The sequence below is a fragment of the Carassius gibelio genome, chromosome B4, assembly GCF_023724105.1.
Source record: "Carassius gibelio isolate Cgi1373 ecotype wild population from Czech Republic chromosome B4, carGib1.2-hapl.c, whole genome shotgun sequence".
NCBI classification, from domain to species: domain Eukaryota; kingdom Metazoa; phylum Chordata; class Actinopteri; order Cypriniformes; family Cyprinidae; genus Carassius; species Carassius gibelio.
This window is the reverse complement of record NC_068399.1, coordinates 3,231,604-3,255,399: the sequence shown is the minus strand read 5'-3', so window position 1 is coordinate 3,255,399 and position 23,796 is coordinate 3,231,604. Positions and strand designations below refer to the sequence as shown.

General features: G+C 39.6%; 2 protein-coding genes across 9 annotated transcripts in view; one reads left to right on the top strand and one right to left on the bottom strand.

Moving 5' to 3' along the window:
• LOC127956062 (gastrula zinc finger protein XlCGF7.1) overlaps positions 1–23,796 on the bottom strand; it is a 148,087-nt gene that overhangs the window by 36,208 nt on the left and 88,083 nt on the right. The window lies entirely within an intron of this gene.
• Positions 1–23,796, top strand: part of LOC127955947 (zinc finger protein OZF-like) — a 171,886-nt gene that overhangs the window by 99,061 nt on the left and 49,029 nt on the right. For 2 of the 5 annotated variants that reach the window (XM_052553634.1, XM_052553631.1), the window contains exon 1: positions 6,883–7,113. The exons of the other annotated variants lie outside the window; for them this stretch is intronic. In XM_052553634.1, coding sequence (XP_052409594.1) covers positions 6,990–7,113 — 124 coding nt within the window. In that variant the 5' untranslated portion in view covers positions 6,883–6,989. Of the gene's footprint in view, positions 1–6,882; positions 7,114–23,796 lie in introns of those variants that run through there. 5 annotated transcript variants of the gene reach the window in all.

The following is a 23,796-nucleotide window of genomic DNA, read 5'->3' as shown; positions in this document are numbered from 1 at the left end:
TCAATCACTGCTTGCAGCTTTTATCTGATTTATAATCGAGCCATCATATAATCAAATCAAATATACATAACATAGTTTCACAGTGTCTGGTCTGTTTTTCCCTGGGTGTCCACTAGTGGTCTCGCTTCCCCATAGGCACCTCACCGCAGGCACTACATTTCCCACAAAGCCTTGTCCCTTCATCACGGTAATTGCCTACCTGTTAACTGTACTCAGGTGTCTTCACTTTCATCATCATTATCCTGTCTATTTAAACTTCTATTTTCTGTCTGTATCACAGAGTCCTTATTTTCCGTCACCTGGTTTCCTCGTGTTCCCTCTAGTTTAGAGTATCTTGTTTCCTGTTTGTTTGTTTCTGGACTGATTTTTGGTTATGACCCCCTGCTTGTTTTGATTCTGATTTTTGGATTACCCAATAAACACACACTGCTCTTGGATCTCTCATCTCCTGTGTCCCGATCATTACAGAAGGACTCCATCTGATCAGATCCAGCGGTGTGGGATTTTGTCTCCGTTCCCCAGCCAGCATGGAGGAGCGGAGGAAAAGATTCATTAAATTAAACACCCTCCGTCAAAGGGGGAATGAGGTGGGTGGTGTGGCACAAGAGTTCTGGACCTTGGCTGTGGGGTTGGGATATAATGATGCGGCCTTGAAAGACTTTTTTAACGTATGTTAAGACAACCCCGTGCCGGAGAGGGAAATGAATGAGCTGGAGGCCTTTGATTTTTGTGGGTTCATACTGTACCTGCAACACCAGTCTCAGTGGAATACCCCAGCCACACCTGTCTCTCCCAGTGGGATGGACGGCTCTAGACCGTGGTCTACAGACAGGAGGACCGCCAGCCCAGCACACTGCACAATATGGTCATCAGCCCAGTGCCACGGCGCAAGATGGCCACCAGCCCAGCACCACTGCCCAAGATGGCCGCCAGCCCAGCACCACTGCACAATATGGTCACCAGCCCAGTGCCACGGCGCAAGATGGCCACCAGCCCAGCGCCACAGCACAAGGTGGCCGTCAGCCCAGAGCCACGGCACAAGATGGCCGCCAGCCCAGCGCCACAGCACAAGGTGGCCGCCGGCCCAGCGCCACAGCACAAGTTTGCCACCGGCCCAGAGCCATGGCACAAGATGGCCGCCGGTCCAGCGCCTCTGCACAAGATGACAGCCACAGTTGACCCTCTAGAGTCGAGTCAGGTTCCCGTTGACCCTCCAGAGTTGAGTCAGGTTTCTGTTGATGCTCCAGAGTCGAGTAAGGTTCCTGTGGACCCTCCAGAGTCGAGTCGGGTTCCCGTTGGCCATCCAGAGTCGAGTCGGGTTCCTGTTGACCCTCCAGAGTCGAGTCAGGTCACTGTCAACACTCCAGAGTCGGGTCAAGTCACTGTTAAAGGTCCTGTTTTACGTGCTTTTTTGAAGCTTTGATTGTGTTTACAATGTGTAACATAACATTTGTTTCGCGTGTAAAAAAACAGTATTTTTCACACAATTCACCTATCTGTATACTGCTGTTTTCACTGTCACAAAAACAGGCTGATGACTTCCTTGTTCTATGAAGCCTCTCCTTCAGAAATACGTAACGAGTTCTGATTGGGCCAGCGGTACCTGTGTTGTGATTCGACAGCAGCTGAGAGCAGGCTGCCCTCCTGGTAACGTGATCGGACTAGAACGCACGTGCTGGAGATGTATTTATAGTCACAGGAGCGTTTTTACAGACGAGATGCGCATGAAAACTGCATTTGTTTTTTTGCACAGCCCTAACATCTAGTCAACAAAGCTAAACAGCATTGCCCTTTGTGTAATAAGTTACAGAAACTGTTAAACGCACCAACTTAAATTATAAAATACACTTACCAGTTGTGGTCCATAAACATTCTGTGGTCCATTCTCCAGACAAAGAGGGAACTGCTCCATCTTTCAAGAATAATCTTTGTGCGAATCCGGCATTAAACTGATTGAGAAAGTTGTCCTCAGCAAAATGAGCTGCACATAGTTTTACATGTGCATTATAATTTTCGGAAACCAAGTTAAACATAAATTGTAACCATTAATCTCAAAGTACAGCGTTCCTGGGAAGCCCAAACAAAGGTGATTGGACTCAGAGATAAAAAAAACAGCGTTTCAACGACATGGCAACAAACACAAACAGATCTTCCTTCTTCTCCGTCAGAGCGCAACAAGGCCATGCCCCCTGTTTGTGAATTAATGTGGGCGGAGGTTAGTCAAAAAAAACTGTTTTAGTGACATCATTACTACAGGAACTAGAGGGCTGTAGTCCAAACTGGTCGTTTTTTGTAGGCGAATTCTGTTAAATCAAATATCTCGCTTGGCATTGAACTTTGAGCTTTAGAATTTTACAGATATTATTTATACTCTAACAACAACATTACACACTAACTAAAGTTTAAAACATGGAATCACGAAGAAGGGGACCTTTAACATTCTTAGTTAAGCACTACCACAGCTAGACCTCAGGAATCAAGTCACCAGTGTTCTTCATGGGCAAAGTCAAGTCACCGACTATCTTCTTGGGCAAAGGCAAGTCACCATTGATCTTCATGAGCAAAGTCAAGTCACCAATGATCTTCATGAGCAGAGTCAAGTCACCTTTAATCTTCCTGAAACCAGTCAAAACACCACGGATCTACCAGAGTCTCTCCACATCTCTGCTGAGCTACCAGAGTCTCTCCTCGTCTCTGCGGAACTTCCAGAGCCTCGTCGCGTCTCACGTCTCGGCGTCTTCTGCGCCGCCCTGGTGGGCTTATGTCTTGACCACACGGCTGTGGTGGTCTTCTGCGCCAGCCTGGCGGGCTTCTGTCTCGACCGAACGGATGTGGTGGTTTCCTACGCCGCCCTGGTGGGCTTCTGTCTTGACCGCACGGCTCCAGTTCCACCTGATCCACCCGGGATACTAGCCCTGTTGGCTCGGCCCTGGGCCCTCTGTTCCCTCTTTGTCTCCTTGTTTTTGTTTTTTTCACTTCCTGTCTCTGTTTCCCTCTGTTGCCTGGCCCTCCGTCCCTACCCCTGGTCTTCCGCCGGTCCACCTCCTTCCTTGTCTCCTTGTTTTTGTTTTTTTGCACTTCCTGTCTCTGTTTCCCTCTGTTGCCTGGCCCTCCGTCCCTCCCCTTGGTCCTCTGCCGGTCCATCTCCCTCCTGGTCTCCTTTTTTTTGTTTTTTTGCGCTTCCTGTCTCTGTTTCCCTCTATTACCTAGCCCTCTGTCCCTCCCCCTGGTCCTCCGCCGGTCCACCTTCCTGGTGGACATGGTCTCTTGTGTTCCTTGGTTTGTTCTTGTGTTCGGGTGGAGCATCTGGTAGCTTCTCCGTAGAGGCCTCCTCCTCTATGGAGCAGCTACCAGATGTCACGGTGTCTGGTCCGTGTTTCCCTGGGTGTCCACTAGTGGTCTCACTTCCCCATAGGCACCTCACCCTTCATCATGGATATTGCACTCAGGTATTTTCACTTTCATTGTCATTATCCTGTCTATTTAAACCAGTCTGTTTTCTGTCTGTGTCAGAAAAATAGGCAGCTGCAAGAAGGGTAATTAAAAATGCAAAGAGAAAAGCATGGCAGGAGTTCTGTAACACAATTGGGAGAGAGACTTGAATGCATGTATGAATGAATGAATGGTATTGATGCTCACAAATTCCTGTAATTGAGGAAGATGGAAAGATGGCCAGTACAGATAAAGAAAAGATAGAAACATTAGACAAAACATTTGCTAAAGTCCAAAGTATTGAAAACTTGATTGATAAGTTATTAAAGAGAAGACAAGAGTTAAATAAAATGTATGAAAATGTCTGAATGAAAAAAAAAACAAGTTGATAGTAAAATGGATGATGATTTTAATCTTTTTGAGCTAAAAATTGCTTTTAACACAAATTGCTTTTAGCACAACACCAGGAAGAGATAGGATTGGCTTTAGTATATAAAAAAAAAAACTTGCCGGACGTAGCCATTACGATTCTATTGGATGTATATAATCAGATGTGGAATGAAGGTACTTTACCCAAAGATTGGAAAAATGCAATAGTGATTCCAGCAGCAAAACCAGGTAAAGATACAACAAAATCAAGTAGCTATAGGCCAATTGCTCTCACATCTACATTATGTAAGGTGATGGAAAAAATTATAGTAAGAAGTTTAAATTCTGGGAAGAAAAATTAGATTTTATAATCAGCTCAAAGTGGGTTTAGAAGGAAAAGATCTACAATGGATGCTTTGCTATTATTTGAAAATTACGTGAAAAAAAGTTACGTTAAGAATGAAACAAAGAGGCCAACACGGCAAAAACAAAACCGAAACAAATCACAGGGACAAGCCGAAATACAAGCACTAGTAACACATGTAATCACAAATGACATTACAATATAGCCAGGCAGAGTGGTGGGTGAGACCAGAATATATGCTCGTGAACAAATGGGGAACAGCTGTGTGTGTGCACTTGAGTGAGTGGATGCAACAGGTTTACAGAGTGAACCAGGTGTATAGTGTTATGGTGAATGAGTCCGGGAGATGGGGAAGTGTTGCCCTCATGTGGTGAGAGGGAGGAACACCGGGTCCGGACTCATGACAGGAATGGGGACTGAAGTTTTCAGTATTAAAGTTCAAGTTTAGATTACCGATGTGTAGTGTATGGTGCTGCAGCAAAATCAGAGCTAAAGAAGTTGGATAACGTACAGGCTAGGGCACTTAAAATTAGCTGTGGAGCAATAAGATCAACGCCTCTAGATTCCATTAGGGTTGAAATGGGAGAGATGCCAGTAAACTTAAGACTGAAAAAATGTACAATGATGTACTGGGTTAATTTACGGGGTTGTAATAAGAGTCATCGCATACGAGCAATGTCAAATGACTGTTGGGAATATAAAAAGAATAATGGGAATAGTGTTGGATGGAAGTATAAACAATGGGTTAAGGAATGTGGTCTGGAAAATGTAGATATTTGTTCCAATATGCCATTAAAAGGGGTATCGGTGTGGAATATTCTTGAACCTAATGTTGAAATTATATTGGTGGAGGTTCGGGAGAAAGCAGAAGATAGATATTCTAATAGTAATGAAATTAATAGTTTTATGAGATAACATTTTTATTCTTGAATACAGATTTATACAGATGGATCTAAAGACCCAGTTGAACAAAAAGTGGGAGAGGGAGTTTATATTCCAAAATTTGAGACAAAAATAAGTTTAAGGTTGATTGATAAAATGTCTGTATATTCAACAGAACTAACTGCTATAATAGTAAGATTGCAGTGGTTAGAGGAGACTAAACCAAATAGGCTGGCAACTGTAATTTGGCCCACATCCGGCCTGCATGAGCCGCTTTTCCACTGTCAGGCCAGTGCAAGCCAGGGCTTAAAACGGGCCAGGTGTAGGGCCAGTTGCACCGAGGCCAGAATAGTGCAGGGTTTCCACAGTCGAGCCTGAAGCTCCACTGCGCATCACTAAAACACACCCTTTACACGCCTCTCAGAACAACATCACGAAACCCCATCATTTCAGCAACAAAGAGAAGTTATCAGAAAACTAAGAAATAAGTCTCTGGAACTAGCGCGATCACACGCAAACATGATAAAAGTGTTAGTTTGTTTGCATGCTTTGGTCAATATTCCAATTCAAAAGCATCGACATTTTAATATAGAAGTGATACATTGATCATAATAAATTAATTTATCAGGACTCAAAAAAATGATTTCTATGTTTTATTTATTTGTTTTTTTAATGCTTATGAAAATAGCCTGCTTATTCAGTCGAGTTCGTTTCTATTTATTTGTAGCCACTGTAGCCTATATGTCACATTAAGAATTAATGATAATATCTTTATTTATATAAAAGCTCCCGAACATACACCATTATTATATTTTTATGATAGGCTATGCTGTGGAGCTAAACTCTCAAGACAAGACGACAGATAAAATATGTTACTAAATAAATACACAATTGTGATAGAGAATAAGAAGCAGACGTCTGATTTCTCCAAGTGGTTGCATATACCATGTTTACTATGGTAACGTTAATGTTTAGCGTGCATATCTTTTACATCGCTTATAAATATTTCTGCCCAAGGTTTTCATCTTGGAATAGTAGGAAATTAAATAGCAGATAAATTAGCAAAAGAAGCGTTAAGGAAAGACTTGATAGATATTAAGATACCTTTAGGAAGAAATTAAGTTAGATCAATAATTAATAGAGAAATAACAAAAATATGGCAACAGATGGGAAAGTAGCAGTACAGGTAGGTGGTATTATAATATGGTTAAGTCAGTAGGGAAAATATAATTGTGCTATGGAAGACATAGAAAAGAAGTAATGATTTCTAGACTAAGGATGGGGCATACAGGATTAAACTCATCACTGGCATTAATGGGAAAACATGGAAATGGTATGTGTGATGAATGTGGTGTGGTTGAAACAGTAGAACATGTGTTTTTTAAGTGTAGTAAATATGAAGAACAGCGTAGTGATCTTTTTAAAAATATAAAGAACAGGTCAGTGAGTATAATGGATTTATTGGTTTAAGGATGTGATAACATTTTTAGAGCTTACAGGACTAGATTACCGGATCTAGAGCCTGAGGAGAAGGAGCAAGTAGCTCTGATCATCCTGGAGGTTGAGGAGATCAGTGTGGAAGCTGGATGAGCTGAACACGCAGCGTCAGCTGAAGCTTGGTATCTGATCTGCTGGGATGTACAAGAAAGATATTTCCCCTACTCTCACCGCTTCTCTCTCTCCAGTCCAGCGTGTGGCGCTAAAACACATTTGTGTGTTTCTCAAACACCATTAAGCCTCGGAGGAAGAAGATTCGTTTCACCGCGCTCTCTGTTGTTTTAATGTGGCGCTGGTTTACAAACTGTTAGAAATATAATTTCTGTAAACAGGATAAATACAGTTTTTGAATCAGGTCAGTAAACACCTGTAATAATCTCATCATCATAGTCGTGTCTACGTTTTGAAGCAAAGATAAAAACATCGGGAAGAATATCAGCTGAAGATGGTGTTTATTAAAGAGGAGATTGAGGAGAACACGAGTGAAATAAAAAAAGAGGAACCAGAAACCTGGAAAATAAAAGAAGAGGAACCAGAAACCTGCAGAATAAAACACGAGGAACGAGGAGGTTGGTCTTTGTTAATATTTAATGACTGTTTGTGGAAAGGTTAACTTACATTAGTCTAAAGGGTTTGGGGGACCTGGAGAAGTTTTAACATGCCCTGGACATTTGTGCTTTTTCAGTATCTTAAAAACGCATTAATGACTGACATTTGCTTAATCTCTAATCAGCAGAAACTGGACTACAATATTTGCAATGCCTCCGGGCAGTTCGTACAAAACCTAGCGTAATGAATGGGGGAACCCCGAAATCTCAAAAACTGCTCGCTTAACTCACATTTAAATGACACGTGTCAAATCAGCAACAAAAAAATCATTTTTTTTTTTTTTTACATTTGCATTAAATATTCAGTATTAGTCACAGTAACTGTAAATTAATTTCCGTTGTATTTTTTTTACAATTTTATTACATACTCAGTATCAGTCACAGTAATTATTTGCTTTTTAATTATATTTTCACATTTACATTACATATTATTCGATATCAGTCACATTAACTGATAAACTGATGATAACGTATTCTACGATTTAAAAAAAATAAAATAAAAATTCTTAGAACACCTAAATTGCTTAATCTGTCATCTAACATTGTGGACCTGAGACAGGTTTAATGCCAGCTCTACTACACTGGAGGGGTTCTGCATGCCACTTTGTATTTTTATTTCTAAATTTCTTATGAACGTATGTAGTTTATACATCAAGTCCTCAATATTTTATTCATACATCCTAGCAAATGGAAAAAGGAATTTTGTCTGAGAAACACATCACTTAAAGAGTTTAGAGTTTGGATGCCAGACATTATTTCACAGTTTTTGCTAGAAAACCTTCTGTTAACCTCATTGAGCATCTGATCTAGAACAGTGTAGAAAGGGTTGTACGAAAACTTTTTTTCTCATTCCGAATCTGACTCCTGTACTGGGTACGCAGTCTGCATTAAATTGAGAGCTTAGCTTTTTTGCTTGTTTTGCAGAGGGCTGTACGGCAGTATCACATTGCTCAGCTGTGTTCAACACTTCACTCCATAGGTCACCGCACAGTCGATTCGACTTCTCATTCAGAGTCTTTTTCAGCTCAACAAAGCTTATCTAACGGAAGGCTACATCCGACAAAGGCTGCACACATCTAATTTCACGAAAATAAACAGAAAGAAAATGAGTTTGAATTTTAGGATGTAGCCTTCCATTTCAGAAGCAAAATTCACCAAAGCCATAATTACAACAGTTGTGTGAGAAAAGATTATTTTCAATTTTATATTTTAAAAAACGATTTGGAGGTTATTTTGTCTACTGCGTCTTGAGCTGCAGAACTGTATGAGGCTGGTATGTAACGTTACAGCTTTTTTCCGCGCTGCGCTGCTTTCAAAAATAATAATTGTCTGCTCATCCGGCACTCTGCAACAACAAAGCCTTGTTTCGGCAGCGACTTTAAGCATGTTCCCTATTAGTGTTGTCACGATACTAGAATTTCTAACTTCGATACGATACCTTGAAAAATATCGATATTCAATACCATTTTCGATACCACAGAGAAAAAAACTGCCACAATATTAAGGGGTTATTTTTTTATTTAAAGCTAAATATAACAGGTCTAGAACATATATTTTACGTTAACAAAAATGTCCTGAGGTGGTGCACTTCAAAAGCCTCTCAGATTGCATTACATTAAAAAAACCAATAAAGTGCAAGAAAAAAAAAAAATCTTTTGTATTTCCAAGTAAAATCAAATCACCATGTCAACAAGAGATACTTAAACTTCAATCAAAAACAAAATCAGTGCAATCTTATATGTACTAAATACACGCTCTGAAGCTGAACTTGAAGCAGAGATACACAGATACTTCTTAGCAAACTGGGCAAGGTGAGGTAAAGTTGTCTCATGTGTCCTCCACCATGTGAGTGGGTCCTCTCCTGCACTGATTTCAGGCATCTTTTCATATACTGAAAACTCATTTTTGAGTTCTGTTTCTGCACCCTCATCTTCTCTGGATGATGAACCCTCTCCATGTTCACTCTTTTTCCCCCCTGTATGTTTGCTAACAGACTCTTCAGATCTGATTTAGTTTTTTTTGCTGGTTGCAGCTTGTCATCTGGAGATGATGTTTGCTGACTTTGGCCCCCTGCTTTTAGCAAATCGACACTGATCATAAGATTTTGTTTAACCTCCTCTCTTAAGGTTACAAAACTGTCCTTGAACCTTGGGTCAAGAAATGTGGCAGTGTTTAATATCAGCTGCAGATGTGTGTTCTCATATCTCTGTCTGAGATCTTCTCTGATGTTGTCTTTAAGTTGACGTTTTAGGTTGCTGTCACCTTCCTCAACTGTCAAAGTAGAGAAGATCTTCCAACTCAGAGGCAGGACTGCAGAGAGAGTGGTGTGTTTTTCACCACTAAGGGCATCCGTGAAAGAGCTGACGGGGCTCAGTACCTCTTTTACAGTCTCAAGAACTGTAATATCTGAATCTTTTGGCATGAGGTGCCATTTCTTTCGATCATCCGCTAGAACTGAACAGACAGCTTTCTGCTGTTCTAGAAATCTCTCCACCATCTCATAAGCTGAGTTCCAGCGTGTGGGCTCATCATGGATCATTCTGTGTTCAGGCAGTTGCAAATCCTTTTGATTTTTCTTCAGCTGTCACAACCTCTTTGGTGACCTGCTGAAGGCAGACACTGTCTTTCTCAGCCTCGACAGTGATCCAGACACACGGTCTATATCCAGGCCCTTGTTAATGGCAAGGTGCAAGTTATGCCCAAAGCAGGGGACCCATGTGAAGTCTTGCTGAAATGCTTTCTTGTTTGCTGAAGCATTATCAGTAGTGATCCCAGCCATGTATGACACGTCCAGCTTCCATGCTTCTTGTATCATCTCTTCCAATGCTTCCCTCAAGCATTCTGCTGTGTGCTCAGTGTTGAGCCCAACACAGCCCAAACGCCAGCTCTGCATGTCCCAGGTTTCAGTGACAAATTGCAGAGTTACTGCCATGAACGTGGAAGTGGCTCTGCTTGTCCACAGATCAGTGGTGCATGAAAAAAAGGTTTTCCTTCCAAGATGGTTCATAACTATTTCTTTTGTTTTGTTATATAGGGCTGGGATTTCAGTGTGCATGAAAAAGTTGCGTGAAGGAAGGGCATACCTGTTGTTCAAATGTTCAAGAAGTTGTTTGAAGCCAGGTTTCTCAACAGTATACACAGGAACCTGATCCATGCATATGTACACTGCTACAGCCCTGTACAACTTCTTGGCTTCATTTGAGTTTGCTTCATACTTTCTTTGCTGTTCAAATACAGCTGGTAGTGTAGGTTGTGATTGTGTTGTTTTTGTTGCAGGTCGAGTCTCATCTTCTTTCTGGTGCTACAAGAGAATGCCAAACTTTAATAAACATTTTTTTTTTTTTAGACCACACTTTTAAAATGAACTGAATGAACTAATCTAAGAACGTAGGGTAATGGTAATAGATATTTGTTAACATGAATAAGCAATGAAAAATACTAACAAAACATTTGTTAATCAAAATTAAAAGTTGATTTAAACTAACATTCACTAATACATGTACTAATTAAAATCCAAAGTTCTATTTGTTAATATTTTTTCATTGGACCAGAGCTAACATGATCCGTTATTTTTATTACCTAATACCTACTGTTATTAAAGATTAAAATATACTGTAACAAATGCATTGCTCATCGGTCATAAAAGCTGGTTAATACATTAACGTTATTTGATTAACCGATTTAAACGCAAACGTGCGTGCATCACACGCGAAAACAGTGCTCACTGGATCGACATGAAGTCGTCAAGTCACCTTTATTTAACCTTTACCTTTATATAACAATACAGATTGTGTCAAAGCTCTGAACAGTTTTAAATTGGAAGAGTGTCAGTAATGTATAATAATAATACCAACCTCGAGAAATTCTTTATACAGATCCGGGTGTCGGTCTCTCAGGTGCTTTGCTATATAAGTGGTGTTAGCGCCTTTTGTTAGCACTGTTCTGTAGCATCTCTTGCATATTGGCTTGCTTGTGTCCTTCGGCTTTCCATGTTCATTTGCCTCATATGCAAAATATTTCCAGATAGCACTCCTGCTATGTTCCTTATCAACCAAAGCCGGTCGCGCGGGCGTTTCACTCGCCATCTTTCCATCCACTTCACTTTTGCTAACTAGAGCGAATGAGGCGAGTGCGCGTGTGGTAGTTGTCAACGTGCCTTTGGAGAGAAGTGAAAGTGAAAGCGCGGCTAGTATCGATACTTCGGGAAATTAGTATTGGTACCATTAAGATATTTCAGTATCGCTATTTATCGAAATATCGATATTTTTGACAACACTATTCCCTATAACATAATACTATGTATTCAACAGCTGCTCAGGTCCACATTTTAATCCTGCTGGAGCACATTAAGCACAGCAGGACCAGCTGGTGTCCAAGGTCAATCATCTGAGCAGTAGTATCCTGAATGCATTCTGCTGCCCATCGAATCACTGGAAGCGGTGGATGAGCTTTTTGTAAAAATTAATTTACACATATGCATGTGATTGATTAGCTGATGCTGTAACTATACCTCTCTAAACCACAAACACCTTCTTTAATATCTTTTTTTGCTCTCTTCTCTTTAACTTTTGACAGAACTCGTAATGTTTTTAACTGATGCGACCAAAACTCTACCATTTTTCAGCAGCAATAATCAGTCAGACTTGTGAGTCCATTCGGTGGAATTGTTTACGTTCTGTGCTTCCAAAATGACCGACTTCCAGATTGATGACGCGTCCGTGAAAACCCTCTATAGGCCATGGCTTTTTGGATAGGTTTAAAGGGAAAGAGCACTTTTAAATTATGCAATAAAGTCCTTAAAGTTCTTAACCCTTAAGGCGCCAGGGTTTTTTGGAAGAAATGTTGTATTTTGACATCAAGATTTCAAAAGCTTGTGGCTTGAAAGGGTTTAAAGAAGAATGTTTATGTGGGGTGTAAATATACTAATCTAATTTGCATATTATGACGTCACCAGGGGCGGCTATCTCGAATTTCATATTATTCAGGAAATATTAGATATTGAATTGATGTTTGAACATATTTGCATGTTTTTGTGAGTGTGTGTCTTTTTTATCCTCATTCCAAAATATCAGAAAAGAGGAATCCAACAATAAAACAGGAGAAAGTACTAAATTATTACTATACTATTAGCTCATCAGTAATATTCAGGAAATAATAGATACTGAATTGATGTTTACTTATTTGCAATAAGAATGAACTTATTTGCAAGGTTTTTTTGGATTTGTTTGTTGTTGTTGTTTTGTCTTTTTATACTCATTCCAAATGATCAGAAAAAAAAGAGAAAAGTAGTACATTACAACCCCAAATCAGAAAAAGTTGGGACAGTATGGAAAACGCAAAAAAAAAAGATGAAAAAAAGAAGTGATTTCTAAATTTACTTTGACTTGTTTTTCATTGCAGACAATATGTACACAAAATATTTCATGTTCTGTCTGGTCAACTTCATGTCATTTGTAAGTATGCAACCTTTCCTGTCATTCAGACCTGCAACACATTTCAAAAAAAGTTGGGACAGTAAAGCATTTACCACTTTGTAATGTTGCCATTCCTTTTCACAACACTTAAAAGACGTTTAGGGACTGAAGACACCAAGTGATGAAGTGTTTCAGGTGTAATTTTGTCCCATTCTTCCTGCAAACAAGTCTTAAGGTGGGCAACATTCTCTATTCTCTGTTGGAGAAAGGTTGGGACTGCAGGCAGGCCAGTCAAGTACCCGTAATGTGTGCAGAATGTGGTTTTGCATTGTCTTGTTGAAGTTACCTTTGCCAAGGACTGACACAACCCCATACCATGACAGACCCTGGCTTTTGGACTTGTTGCTGGTAACAGTCTGGATGATCCTTTTCTTCTTTGGTCCGGGGCACACAGCGCCGAAAATAACTGAAATACTGATTCATCTGACCACAGTACACGTTTGCACTGTGTGATGGTCCATCCCAGATGCCTCTGGACACTGTTAACATAGGGCTTCCTTTTGGCACAGTACAGTTTTAACTGGCATTTGTGGATGTAACTACGTATTGTGGTACTTGACAAAGGTTTGACAAAGTAGTCCTGAGCCCATGTGGTGATATCGCTTGTAGATGAATGACGATTCTTGATGCAGTGCCGCCTGAGGGATCGGAGATCATGGTTGTTCAGCTTAGGCTTGCGCCCTTGTCCTTTACACACTGAAATTCCTCCAGATTCCTTGAATCTTTTAATTATGTTATGCACTGTTGAATGTGAAATATCCAAATCTCTTCCTATTTTTCTTTGAGGAACATTGTTTTTAAACATTTCAATAATTTTCTCACGTATTTGTTGGCAAACTGGCGATCCTCGGCCCATCTTTGCTCCTAAAGGATTAGACCTTTCTTGAATGCTGCTTTTGTGCCAAATCATAATTACAATCACCTGTTGACATCACCTGTTTCAAATCACATCATTATTTAACCATTTAACCTCATTACTAGCCTTAAATTGCTCCTGTCCCAACTTTTTTTGAAACGCGTTGCAGGTCTGAATAACAGGAAAGGATGCATACTTACAAATGACATGAAGTTGACCAGACAAAACATGAAATATTTTGTGTTCATATTGTCTGCAATGAAATACAAGTCAAAGTAAATTTAGAAATCACTACTTTCTTTTTTTATTTGAGTTTTTCATACTGTCCCAACTTTTTCTGATTTGGGGTTGTACTATATTACTGTGCCATAGTAAAATACATGTGCCTATTTTTTGATCAGTTGCCCAATCAGGTATCTATGTGACACAGTTCGTCGTCCTTGAGAGTATGGTTCCTGTCATTCATTGCATGACACAGCGCAGAGCGCACCTTATCCACACCGACTGCACCTATACTGTCTGCCGGCCGCGCATTAGAGCGTGCGCGATCAGCAACAGCTCTCCAGTGGACACTATGACCACGTTCACCTCTGTCACCCGCATCCCCGTTGAGCAAAGGGTCAAATGATCGCTTGTTTGTGCTTCGTCTAAGGGGTACTTACAGCAAATATATTTGGTGAATAAGGTTTAGATGACAAAGTTTTGGAATGCTTGCATTACATGTAACTAAAAAATAAAGTGAATATGTGCATTTGAATTAGTTATAATTAATAATGTTGTTAAAAAAACCTAATTCAAATAAATGTGAATGTTCATCAGTAGTTTATGCAATGTTGAAACCCTTCTTAAACCTGATGAAATTAACCGCTGATTAGAGAACCGTCTTTACTGACGAGATGCGCATAACGATCGGCCGATCGTGATCGGAGCACCCCTATTGAAATGAATTGCGATTAATCCCATTTAACATGAAAGATTTAAATTTACTTTTATATTGGAATAATTTCACATTCAATCTTCTGATTAATGTACAAACAACATAGAGTATACTTTCAATACTTGTTTTAATGGCATTTATTATGACTGAAGGCCAGTCTCACTGATAACAATTAATATTGATTTCACTACTATTCCCCTAAAACTGTCCCCCTATATTTAACCATTGACTATAGCCATTCCACATTGCATTAAGTGCTATCAATTTTAAAATTTATTAGACTTTAAAACATTTCTAATTTAAGAGAACTTAAAACAATCTAAACATAAAACCATTATAATAAATGTCATAAACCTGTGCCTTTAAGGAGAAATATAAATTGAATAGTTATTAAACACTGAATGCTACACTAAACACAGATGAATCCTTAAAGCTATAAAAGTTACTGATTACCTCTTTTCTTCTTCTTTATTAACAGGCATCACAGCAGCTGGTTATTAAATTGTTTTGGCTGCTATTTCTTTAAAAAAAAGTCACTGTAGAGCATGACACAGATCTGACATTGTGTTTTCTCTCAACTCTCCTTAGATTTTCTGACCAATTTCAGTTTCTACTAATGAACTGACGAACTGAATCAGGTGTGTTAGATGAGAAAACCATTTCAGAGACATTTAACTCATATTCATGTATAACATTTCATGCATGCATGCATAACATCTCTGTTGCTTGTGACAAGAAGCAGCACTGTGCAGCACTTTTTATTGATTTGTCAAAAGCTTTTGACACGGTTGATCATGATGTTTTAAAGATTAGGCTTCTTAATTCGGGGTTTTCAGAGAATACTGTCTCTTGGTTCTCAAACTATCTTAGTGACAGAACACAGTGCATTAAGTACGATGGTGTTCAATCGGGTATTTTACCAATCCTTAAAGGGGTTCCACAAGGCTCTGTGTTAGGCCCTCTTTTATTTACTATTTATATAAATAACCTTAATCAGCATGTGTCTGATGAAAACTTTAATTTTTATGCAGATGACACAGTTATTTACTGCTGTGCACCCTCTCTTAAACAAGCCATTGCACATTTACAGAATGCCTTCACTGTGGTCCAAAACATGTTGCTACAGTTGAAACTTGTGCTTAATGCATAAAAAAACAAATGTATGCTCTTCACGGGCACTCGAAATAGACCACTGAATGTTCCCTCAGTGATTACTCTTGACGAACGTGAAATACAGATTGTTACAACTTTTAAGTATTTTGGTATTGTTATTGATGATTGCCTGTCATTTAAGCCTCATGTTCACTGTCTAGTGAGAAAGTTGAGGCTAAAATTGGGTTTTTACTTTCAAAATAAGCTGTGTTTTTTATGTTAAAAAGCAGCTTTTTTTATCTGTGCTGGATAGGGCTGTCACTTTTGTGAAAAAATAATTTTCGATTTTTAAGACATAAGTGTTCATTGAATCGATTGTAAAATCGATTTTCCATGTAAAAAAAAAAAGACGTTTCCTTTTTCAACGTCAAATAACGGACGGACGTAAAGAGAACGCTGGAAACGCACAAGTCAGCAATATTTCTTATTAATTGGCATGAAGTTTCGTGCAGAATAACAAACAGCAAAAAATATATATATCTGCAGAGGGGACGGCTGCCATAACAAAAGGAAAACATCAGTGCAGGCCTCAACCCGGCTGCATTTAGGCAATTCAAAAATCTCCAAGATTATTTTAAATAATGATTCAATCCATTTCAAACAACTGTTAAAAAAATGAAACTTTAAATGGACTTGAGAACAGGTCATGTGTGGTTTTTTTATTGAACGTAACCAACACCATTACAAATTTATTGGACAGGAAAACAAGTCGATCAACATTTTTGGGGTCCAGCGCAGAGTGTTTTTTTATTCACTATATGTCCAGCTGTTGAGAAGACGCGCTCTGACCGCACTGATGTCCCAGTGACACTCAGGTACAGCTGCGCAAGGTGGGGGTATTACTGCCAATTTTCCTTGCAACAGTCCTTTTCATAACTCAGAATCTCCTACGCGCGTCTTTACATTGACATCAAAACTTTTTTTGGTTGGTGCAATCGATTTTCGAACTAAAAGTGACAGCCCTAGTCCTGGACTATGGTGATATATTATATATGCATTCTTCTGCTCGGTGCCTTCAAATGATTGACGCAGCCTATCATGTATCGCTGAGATGTAATTCAGCTGCCTATCTTGGCCAGGTCTCCCTTGCAAAAGAGATCTTTAATCTCATTGGGCTTCTCCTGGTTAAATAAAGGATAAAAAAAACAGGGCCTACTTTTCGCTCGCTTCATTTGCCTTGCCCGTTTAATATGTCTGTAGTCATGTGGTTGCGTGTGTCAACGCACCCAATGAGTTTTCACACACAGAGCGCGCGCACGTCCTTTTCTCTTTTTCAAAGCACTCGGGCAGCTGCACTCCTGAGGCGTCTGTCGTTGCTGTTTAGTGCTGTCTGTTGTCAGAGAGTGAATGTGCTTTCATTCAGCACGTCCCTCACGCGTTCCTCCATGTGCTTCTCTTACGTGCTTGTTTACATCAGAGCGCACAGAGTCTTTCAAGCAGCATACAGCGGTGTTGTGCATTTTGACCAGTTGATGGGAATAGTATTCTTAAAATGCATTCCAAATTCGGAATAATTTGTAATATATAATTATTCACGGTATTTAGAAGTGCCCACGATAACAATATTTGGGGTTATGAACAAAGGTGGAGTTTTTCCGCGTCTGGAGAGCGACAGCACTGCGGATCATTTCAGAAAGATAACACCAGTATCAAAGACTTTTTTAAATAATTTGAGATCAAATTATGTGTATTAGATGTATACAGATGTGTATTATCACTAAACAAGGCAGAGAGAATGTAAGAGACTATGCACGATAAACATTAACGTTACAATAGTAAACATGGTAAATGCAACCACTTGGAGAAGCAAACGTCAGCTTCTTATTCTCTATCACAATTGTGTATTTATTTAGTAACATATTTATCTGTCGTCTTGTCTCGAGTTTAGCTCCACATAGCATAGCCTATCATCAAAATATTATAATGATTTTTGTTCGAGAGCTTTTATAAAAATATAGTGCGCTGCGGATCATTTCTATAACACCAGCATTAAACACTTTTTTTTAAATAAGCTCAAAACTCACTTTCAGTCAGCAGGAGTGTTTGCAATAATTTTATCTGATGTGGATTATAATCAACATACAAGGCAGAAATATTTATAAACGATGCTAAAGACTGTGCACACTAGGCATTAACATTACTGTAGTAAACATGGTAAATATGACCGTTTGAGGAAATCAGATGCCAGCTTCTTATTCTCTATCACAATGTTTTATGTTCGGGAGCTTTAATATTTTTTTAACTTAATAACGGGGGTTGCATTAATATTTTTAATAACTGCTCGCACTTGCTTGGAATTAACAGACTAATATTGAACCTCCTAGTGTTCATTATTGTGCTCAGTCATGTGGCCTGAACACGATCACATACACACTAAGGCCGTCTTCTATCATACCACGTGGTGTGGTCGGGCCATTAAGTATGCCCACTTGTTTTGTTGCTTCGCAAAATCTGTAATTTACTATCATGAATTGTTTCCCTTTAATGGTGTACCATACAGTTATGAAACTAGTGATTCTTTGTTGTAATTGGTGCATTATCAGTTCTGTCATCTCACATTTCCCCGCACATCATCTACTGAGTGCGCGTGTCCACTTCAGCGAGACAACTCCACTCTAATGCCATCGGGAGCACTGGGAGATTTCTGGCCCGGTTGAGTGAGAGCTGATCGCCGAAGCGAGGGAATTCAACCCCACTTTAGGCACTGTTTCTAAATTACGCATAACTGCAAAAAAGTGTGAAGTGGTGCTACGCACTGCATCAGCCAGCTGAATACAAGAGCAGAGTCTCCCGCACAGCACTGCGTTTGCACAACAACATAAAGTGTAGGGCTGCAACTAACGATTATTTTGATTATCGATTAATCTGTTATTTTTACGATTAATTTGGTTTATGTACTTATATTTTAGTTTTGCCCATTTTTCCGCAAAGCAAATTATTAATAAAGGGTTTTTATTATTCAACATGAGACTTTTTAGAGATTTTAACCATTTTGCATGGTCATATCCTCATCAAAAATTACCTGGAGTTGTGTTTTATTATGTGTTAGCAATCCCATGTCAAACTCTTCTGCATTCAAAACACTGACCCATACGTACTCTAGTAAATTTCGCAAGGAGATTTCAAATAATGTTTTCACCATGGCAGTCTTCAGGGCTACTAAAGTAGTTTAACATCCTGAACAAAGCTTAAGGAATCATTCAGAAAATATTTTCACGAAGAATAAGAATAAACAGAATAAGATTGCAGTACATTGCATTTTATTATTTTTTTTTCCTGTAAACACAGGATTACCTGGGAAACAGCTTTATAGCTTATACTGTGAAATTGTAAACAATCCTTCGAATAAATTGCCAATGGCATGAAACCTGAATGTAACTCACATTTTAAAGTAAAATCCATCAGAAGGTTGTCCAGAAAAAATAAAAATTTTTAAGACACAAAGACACTTTGGATGACTTTGTTCGATTAGTTTTATCTTCCGCTTTTTTCTTTTTCTTTCTCGTGCTTACTTCACTGCCGCCTGCCTCTGTCATCTCGCTGAATGCTGCAGAGACGTTGTTCGGGAAGCACGTGACATAAAACTAGGCCAGCTATTGGCTATATGCTACTTCTCCAACTGTACTGGCTGAGTAAAACCTCCGGTGGCTCATTACTGCCACACTTTGGTCACCAAAGATTTACTTACTAAATTTGTTGACAACTATTTTAATAATCGCTTTTAATCGATTAAATCGATTAGTTGTTTCAAACCGCTTCATCCATTCAGACGTGACACAGAGTTATTGATACTGTCGTGTCGTATGACACATGAGAACATTAAAGGTTCTGTAGTGTTGCTGGCTGAAAACATCCGCAATAATGTTAATGGCATGAAGAGGAAAACTGGAAAACACTAAGCCATGTCAATTCAGCAAGGGGGAATAACTGTAGCCTAAGACCTTCTTTAATGCAGCTCTGAAATGAATTGTATTATGATTAAAAAAAGGTACATTTTAAATGGTAAAATACACGATTTCTCACCAAGTTTTGTTAAAACTTGAATCATGAAGGGGCAGATTATGAATGCAGATAGCAATGAGCAATCTTACAACGTTTACAAATGGGTTTATGAATCTGTAATAATTAGGGGTGTAATGGTACGCAAAAATCACGGTTTGGTACGTACCTCGGTTTTAAAGTCACGGTTCGGTTCATTTTCAGTACAGTAAGGGAAAGAAATGCAAACTTTAAACTGCAGGTTGTTTATTACTATACACTTTTTTTTTAATACTTTTTAATAAAATATATATAAAATAAAAAAAGAATAAGAAATAAAACACTGCTGCAAAGTTCTCCACTAAATAAAATACTCTGTCTCAAACCAATGTCATTTAATAAAATATAATGAAAAATATATAAAAAAAACTATGATTACAGTGCAGCATGACCGATCCCAGCTTGTAGGCCTGCTTCACCAGAACAGTGCCGTGCCTGCTGCTGTAGGTGACAGGGAGACAGCTGACAGACCAGGCTCTTGTCTTCATGACAACAATATCTATACTTCATGTTGGGCATAAATATAAAACCTACTGATAAAAGACACCGTCAACAGTATTGACCGCAAAATAGACTATGTTTGACAGGTGCAATATTTGAAAATCAATAATTTATTTATTTTTTAAATTACATTTATATCTGAATTTATTTCAACCTATAGACTTGCAAACATCAAAGTGTCATGAATTAAGATGTATTTGTGTACAAAATGACAAACATATTTTCCTATTCTATTTTGCCTGGAAACGTGAAAAAAATAGGCGTCGGTTCTATTTCTAGCATGCATGGTTTTCCGCGTGGCTCGAGCTGCGCCTGAGATGCGCGTCTCACGCAGGCAGTCTGCAATCTCTAACCTGTTAACATTCGAGCCTAATTAAAAACGGACACGCCACGCAGCTGAGACGCTTGCGCCATGCATCCAGTGTGTCGCCAGCCTTATATGAATCAGTTACAGGTTGGGATTTGCTCTGAACGTGCAAATGAGACTGAGACTTCCGCCACTTAATATGTTCTTTTGGAAACACGAAAATGTACTTATGTTCCGTGCACAAAATATTGCATTCCATCATTCGGTACACACGTGCACCGTACCGAAAGCCCTGTACCGAAACGGTCTGGTACGAATACACGTACCGTTACACCCCTAGTAATAATTCATACAATGACGGGCAAATTTTGGTCTAGTGTTTTCATTGAGCTATTCATAGGCTGCATCTGAAAACTGAAAAATGCTGCCTTCGGAGGTCGCATTCCAAGGTAGGAAGGCATCAAGGCACGTCCGAAATCAATGTCAGCTTCATTTCCTGTCTCCTGAGATGACTTCATCTGGCTGTTTTTTGAAGGCAGCATAGATGTATCCTTCACTGCCTTTGATATCCCACAATCCCCTGAGTTCCATTCTGGGACAGTTAAGCCAAATAATAAAGATGGTGTCTGAAAGTTGCGGTCGGTGGTCAGTTTGTGTGTAAATGTATGTTTCTGAACAACGTTTTCCACTTATGTAATTTCTAGCGAGAAATTAATATTGCAGTAATGAAATATCCACTTACTTAAAACCAAACCTCTCTATATTTTGCTGTAGATCATAGCTCAGCTTTCTGCTCTGGTCATGAGATTCCAGGTTCCATTCTAATGTGTGTTATTGTATAACTGGAGTTTCATCTTCTTTGCCCACTATTTCCCAGTCTCTACTGTAATGTCAGCGTCTACTAATCACTGAATGCACAGCGTTGCCGACATCACATTCCCATTCTGATGACAGACTATTGATGTGATTTACATGGATACAAGTAATCAGTTTAACATGTTTACATGGCAGGATTTTAATTTAGTTTGGCTGTAGAAGGTTATCCTACCTCTCAACAGATTACCATTCGGTTTAGGCATTTTTATTCTGAGGGAGGTGTTTCTATGGAGCATTTTCATTCAGACTGGATGCCATTCTAAGTTTCCGAAGGGTGCATGCTTCCCCTGCTCGACTACCACCCTCCATTATGCAACCTACAGCATTAATGCACATTACATGTTCCTCATGTCAAAGAGGTGGATTTTCATGTTAAACATGGCCAATTCGGATGAGTGGAGAAATCTTACTTCTGGGTGGTACAAGTTTCGGTAGTTTTTTCGATGATGGATCTAATGACGTAGACGATGGTGGAAATCCTTATGAGCATTTCTCTTGGGAAAGCACGCCCACGCACATGTCGACCAGAGGAGAGCGAGACCTCACCCAAAAAACACGCTTCATCAGGAAATCGTTGGCAGCGCTGCATAGGATTTGTTTGAGAATTTCTCCAAATAAGTGTGTTTTGGATGTGAGGGGGAAGTTTATCATGTTCAGCTTCTCAAAGAACCTAGCGTTACATGGACCGTGGATGCAGTTGCTTTTCTGGTGCAGCAATGGAGTGTAGCAAGTGTTGTGTTCTCGTCATTTCAGTGATAAATGTTTTATAAACAAGACCAGGTTGACACTGGATTTGCACATCGTTTGCTATTAAAACATGGTAGAAGACCCCAGTCAGGTAAGTACAACTGCATCAGATTTCTGTCTTTTGTTGGAAATCAGCGCATAAGTGAATATATGTTATGGAAGCAACACAAAACATCAGTATTATAGCTCCGCCCACAGCATGCCTACAGGAGCTTAGTTTTCCAGAGAGAATCGGAAGCTGTATTTTTGTTTTGCAGATATGACCAGGCTGGTGACTTTTGGAGATGGGGATTCGTACTGCTCTGTGGGTACTCGGGATTGGCCTGAGATTTTTAAGAATTTAAGAGCTTTTTAAGAAACATGCTTGTTGCACATCCTCAGTTGCTTGACTTTGGGTGACGCTTCCCCCTTTGTGATTTTTACAGCATGGTAGATACATAAACTTGGATAATACTGCCATCATGTCAGACTGCTGCTGCTAGGGGTGTGTGCTTCCCTGTTTACAATCACAGTTGCTTAAGCATTTTAAGAACATACTTGTTGCACATCCTCTACTGCTTAACTTTGGGTGACGGTCCCACCCCCCACCTTAATGTGATTTTTCAGCACCAGTTGTGTTGGGGAGTTTTGGCATATGGTTGTTTTGTGGGTTTGTCTTGTTGCCCTCCCTGCACTGGAGCATGGCTGCATGGACAGGCGTGTGGAGTGTTGCCCAGAACATAACCATACCACCAACACTAACTGTATTCAATTACATTGTCATAAATATACGTGACGGAAGTGGTCCTGATTGAAATCGAGCATTGCGTTAGTTCAGTCAGGCCACGTTAGTCACGCTTGCATCAGCTGACAGTCAGCTGTTCCTGACGTGTACCAATCCAGTCTTGACACCTATCACCTGCGGTCTATTTAAATTCCCATTCTTCAGTGTCTCTTCCATCGCATTGTTGCTTGCAATTAACTCCCATCTCCAACCCCAAATCCACCAACTTGAACCAGTAATCCGATCTAACTTTGTTTTTTCTTTACAGTCTCTTCATTGGAAGCAGTCGCTCACATTTTGTTTACAACTCGCGTAATTGTGAATTATAAATGCTTATAATGGTTCTGTTCTCTACCCCAGGGGGGTTTGTCTTGCTGCTCTCCCCACTCTGTCCATGCAGCCATGCTTGGCCATGTGTGGAGTGTTGCCCAGAACATAACCATACCACCAACAATAACTGTATGCAGTTACATTGTCATAAATATACTTGACGGAAGTGGTCCTGATTGAAATAAGTTTAATTCTGTGTCATTAATTTTGAGTCCTGATGAATTAATTCATTATGATCAATGTATCATTTATTCTATAGTAAAACATTGATGCTTTTGAATTGGAATATTGACCAAAGCGTGCAAACAAACGGCCGCTTTTATCATGTTCGTTTTGTGATCGCGCTAGTTCCAGTGACTTATTTCGTAGTTTTCTGATAACTTCTCTATGTTGGTGAAATGATGAGGTTGCGTGACATTGTTCCTGAGAGGCGTGTAAAGGGTGTGTTTTAGTGACGCGCAGCTGAGCTTCAGGCTCGACTGTGGAAACCCTGCGCTATTCTGGCCTCGGTGCTACTGGCCTGAGGCTATTAGCCCCGCCCGGCCCATTTTAAGCCCTGGCTAGCACTGGCCTGACAGTGGAAATGCGGCTATTATATTAGTTGAAACTGGTCTTAGAGCGACAATATTATCGTTTATCATGATAATTTCTGGGACAATTTAT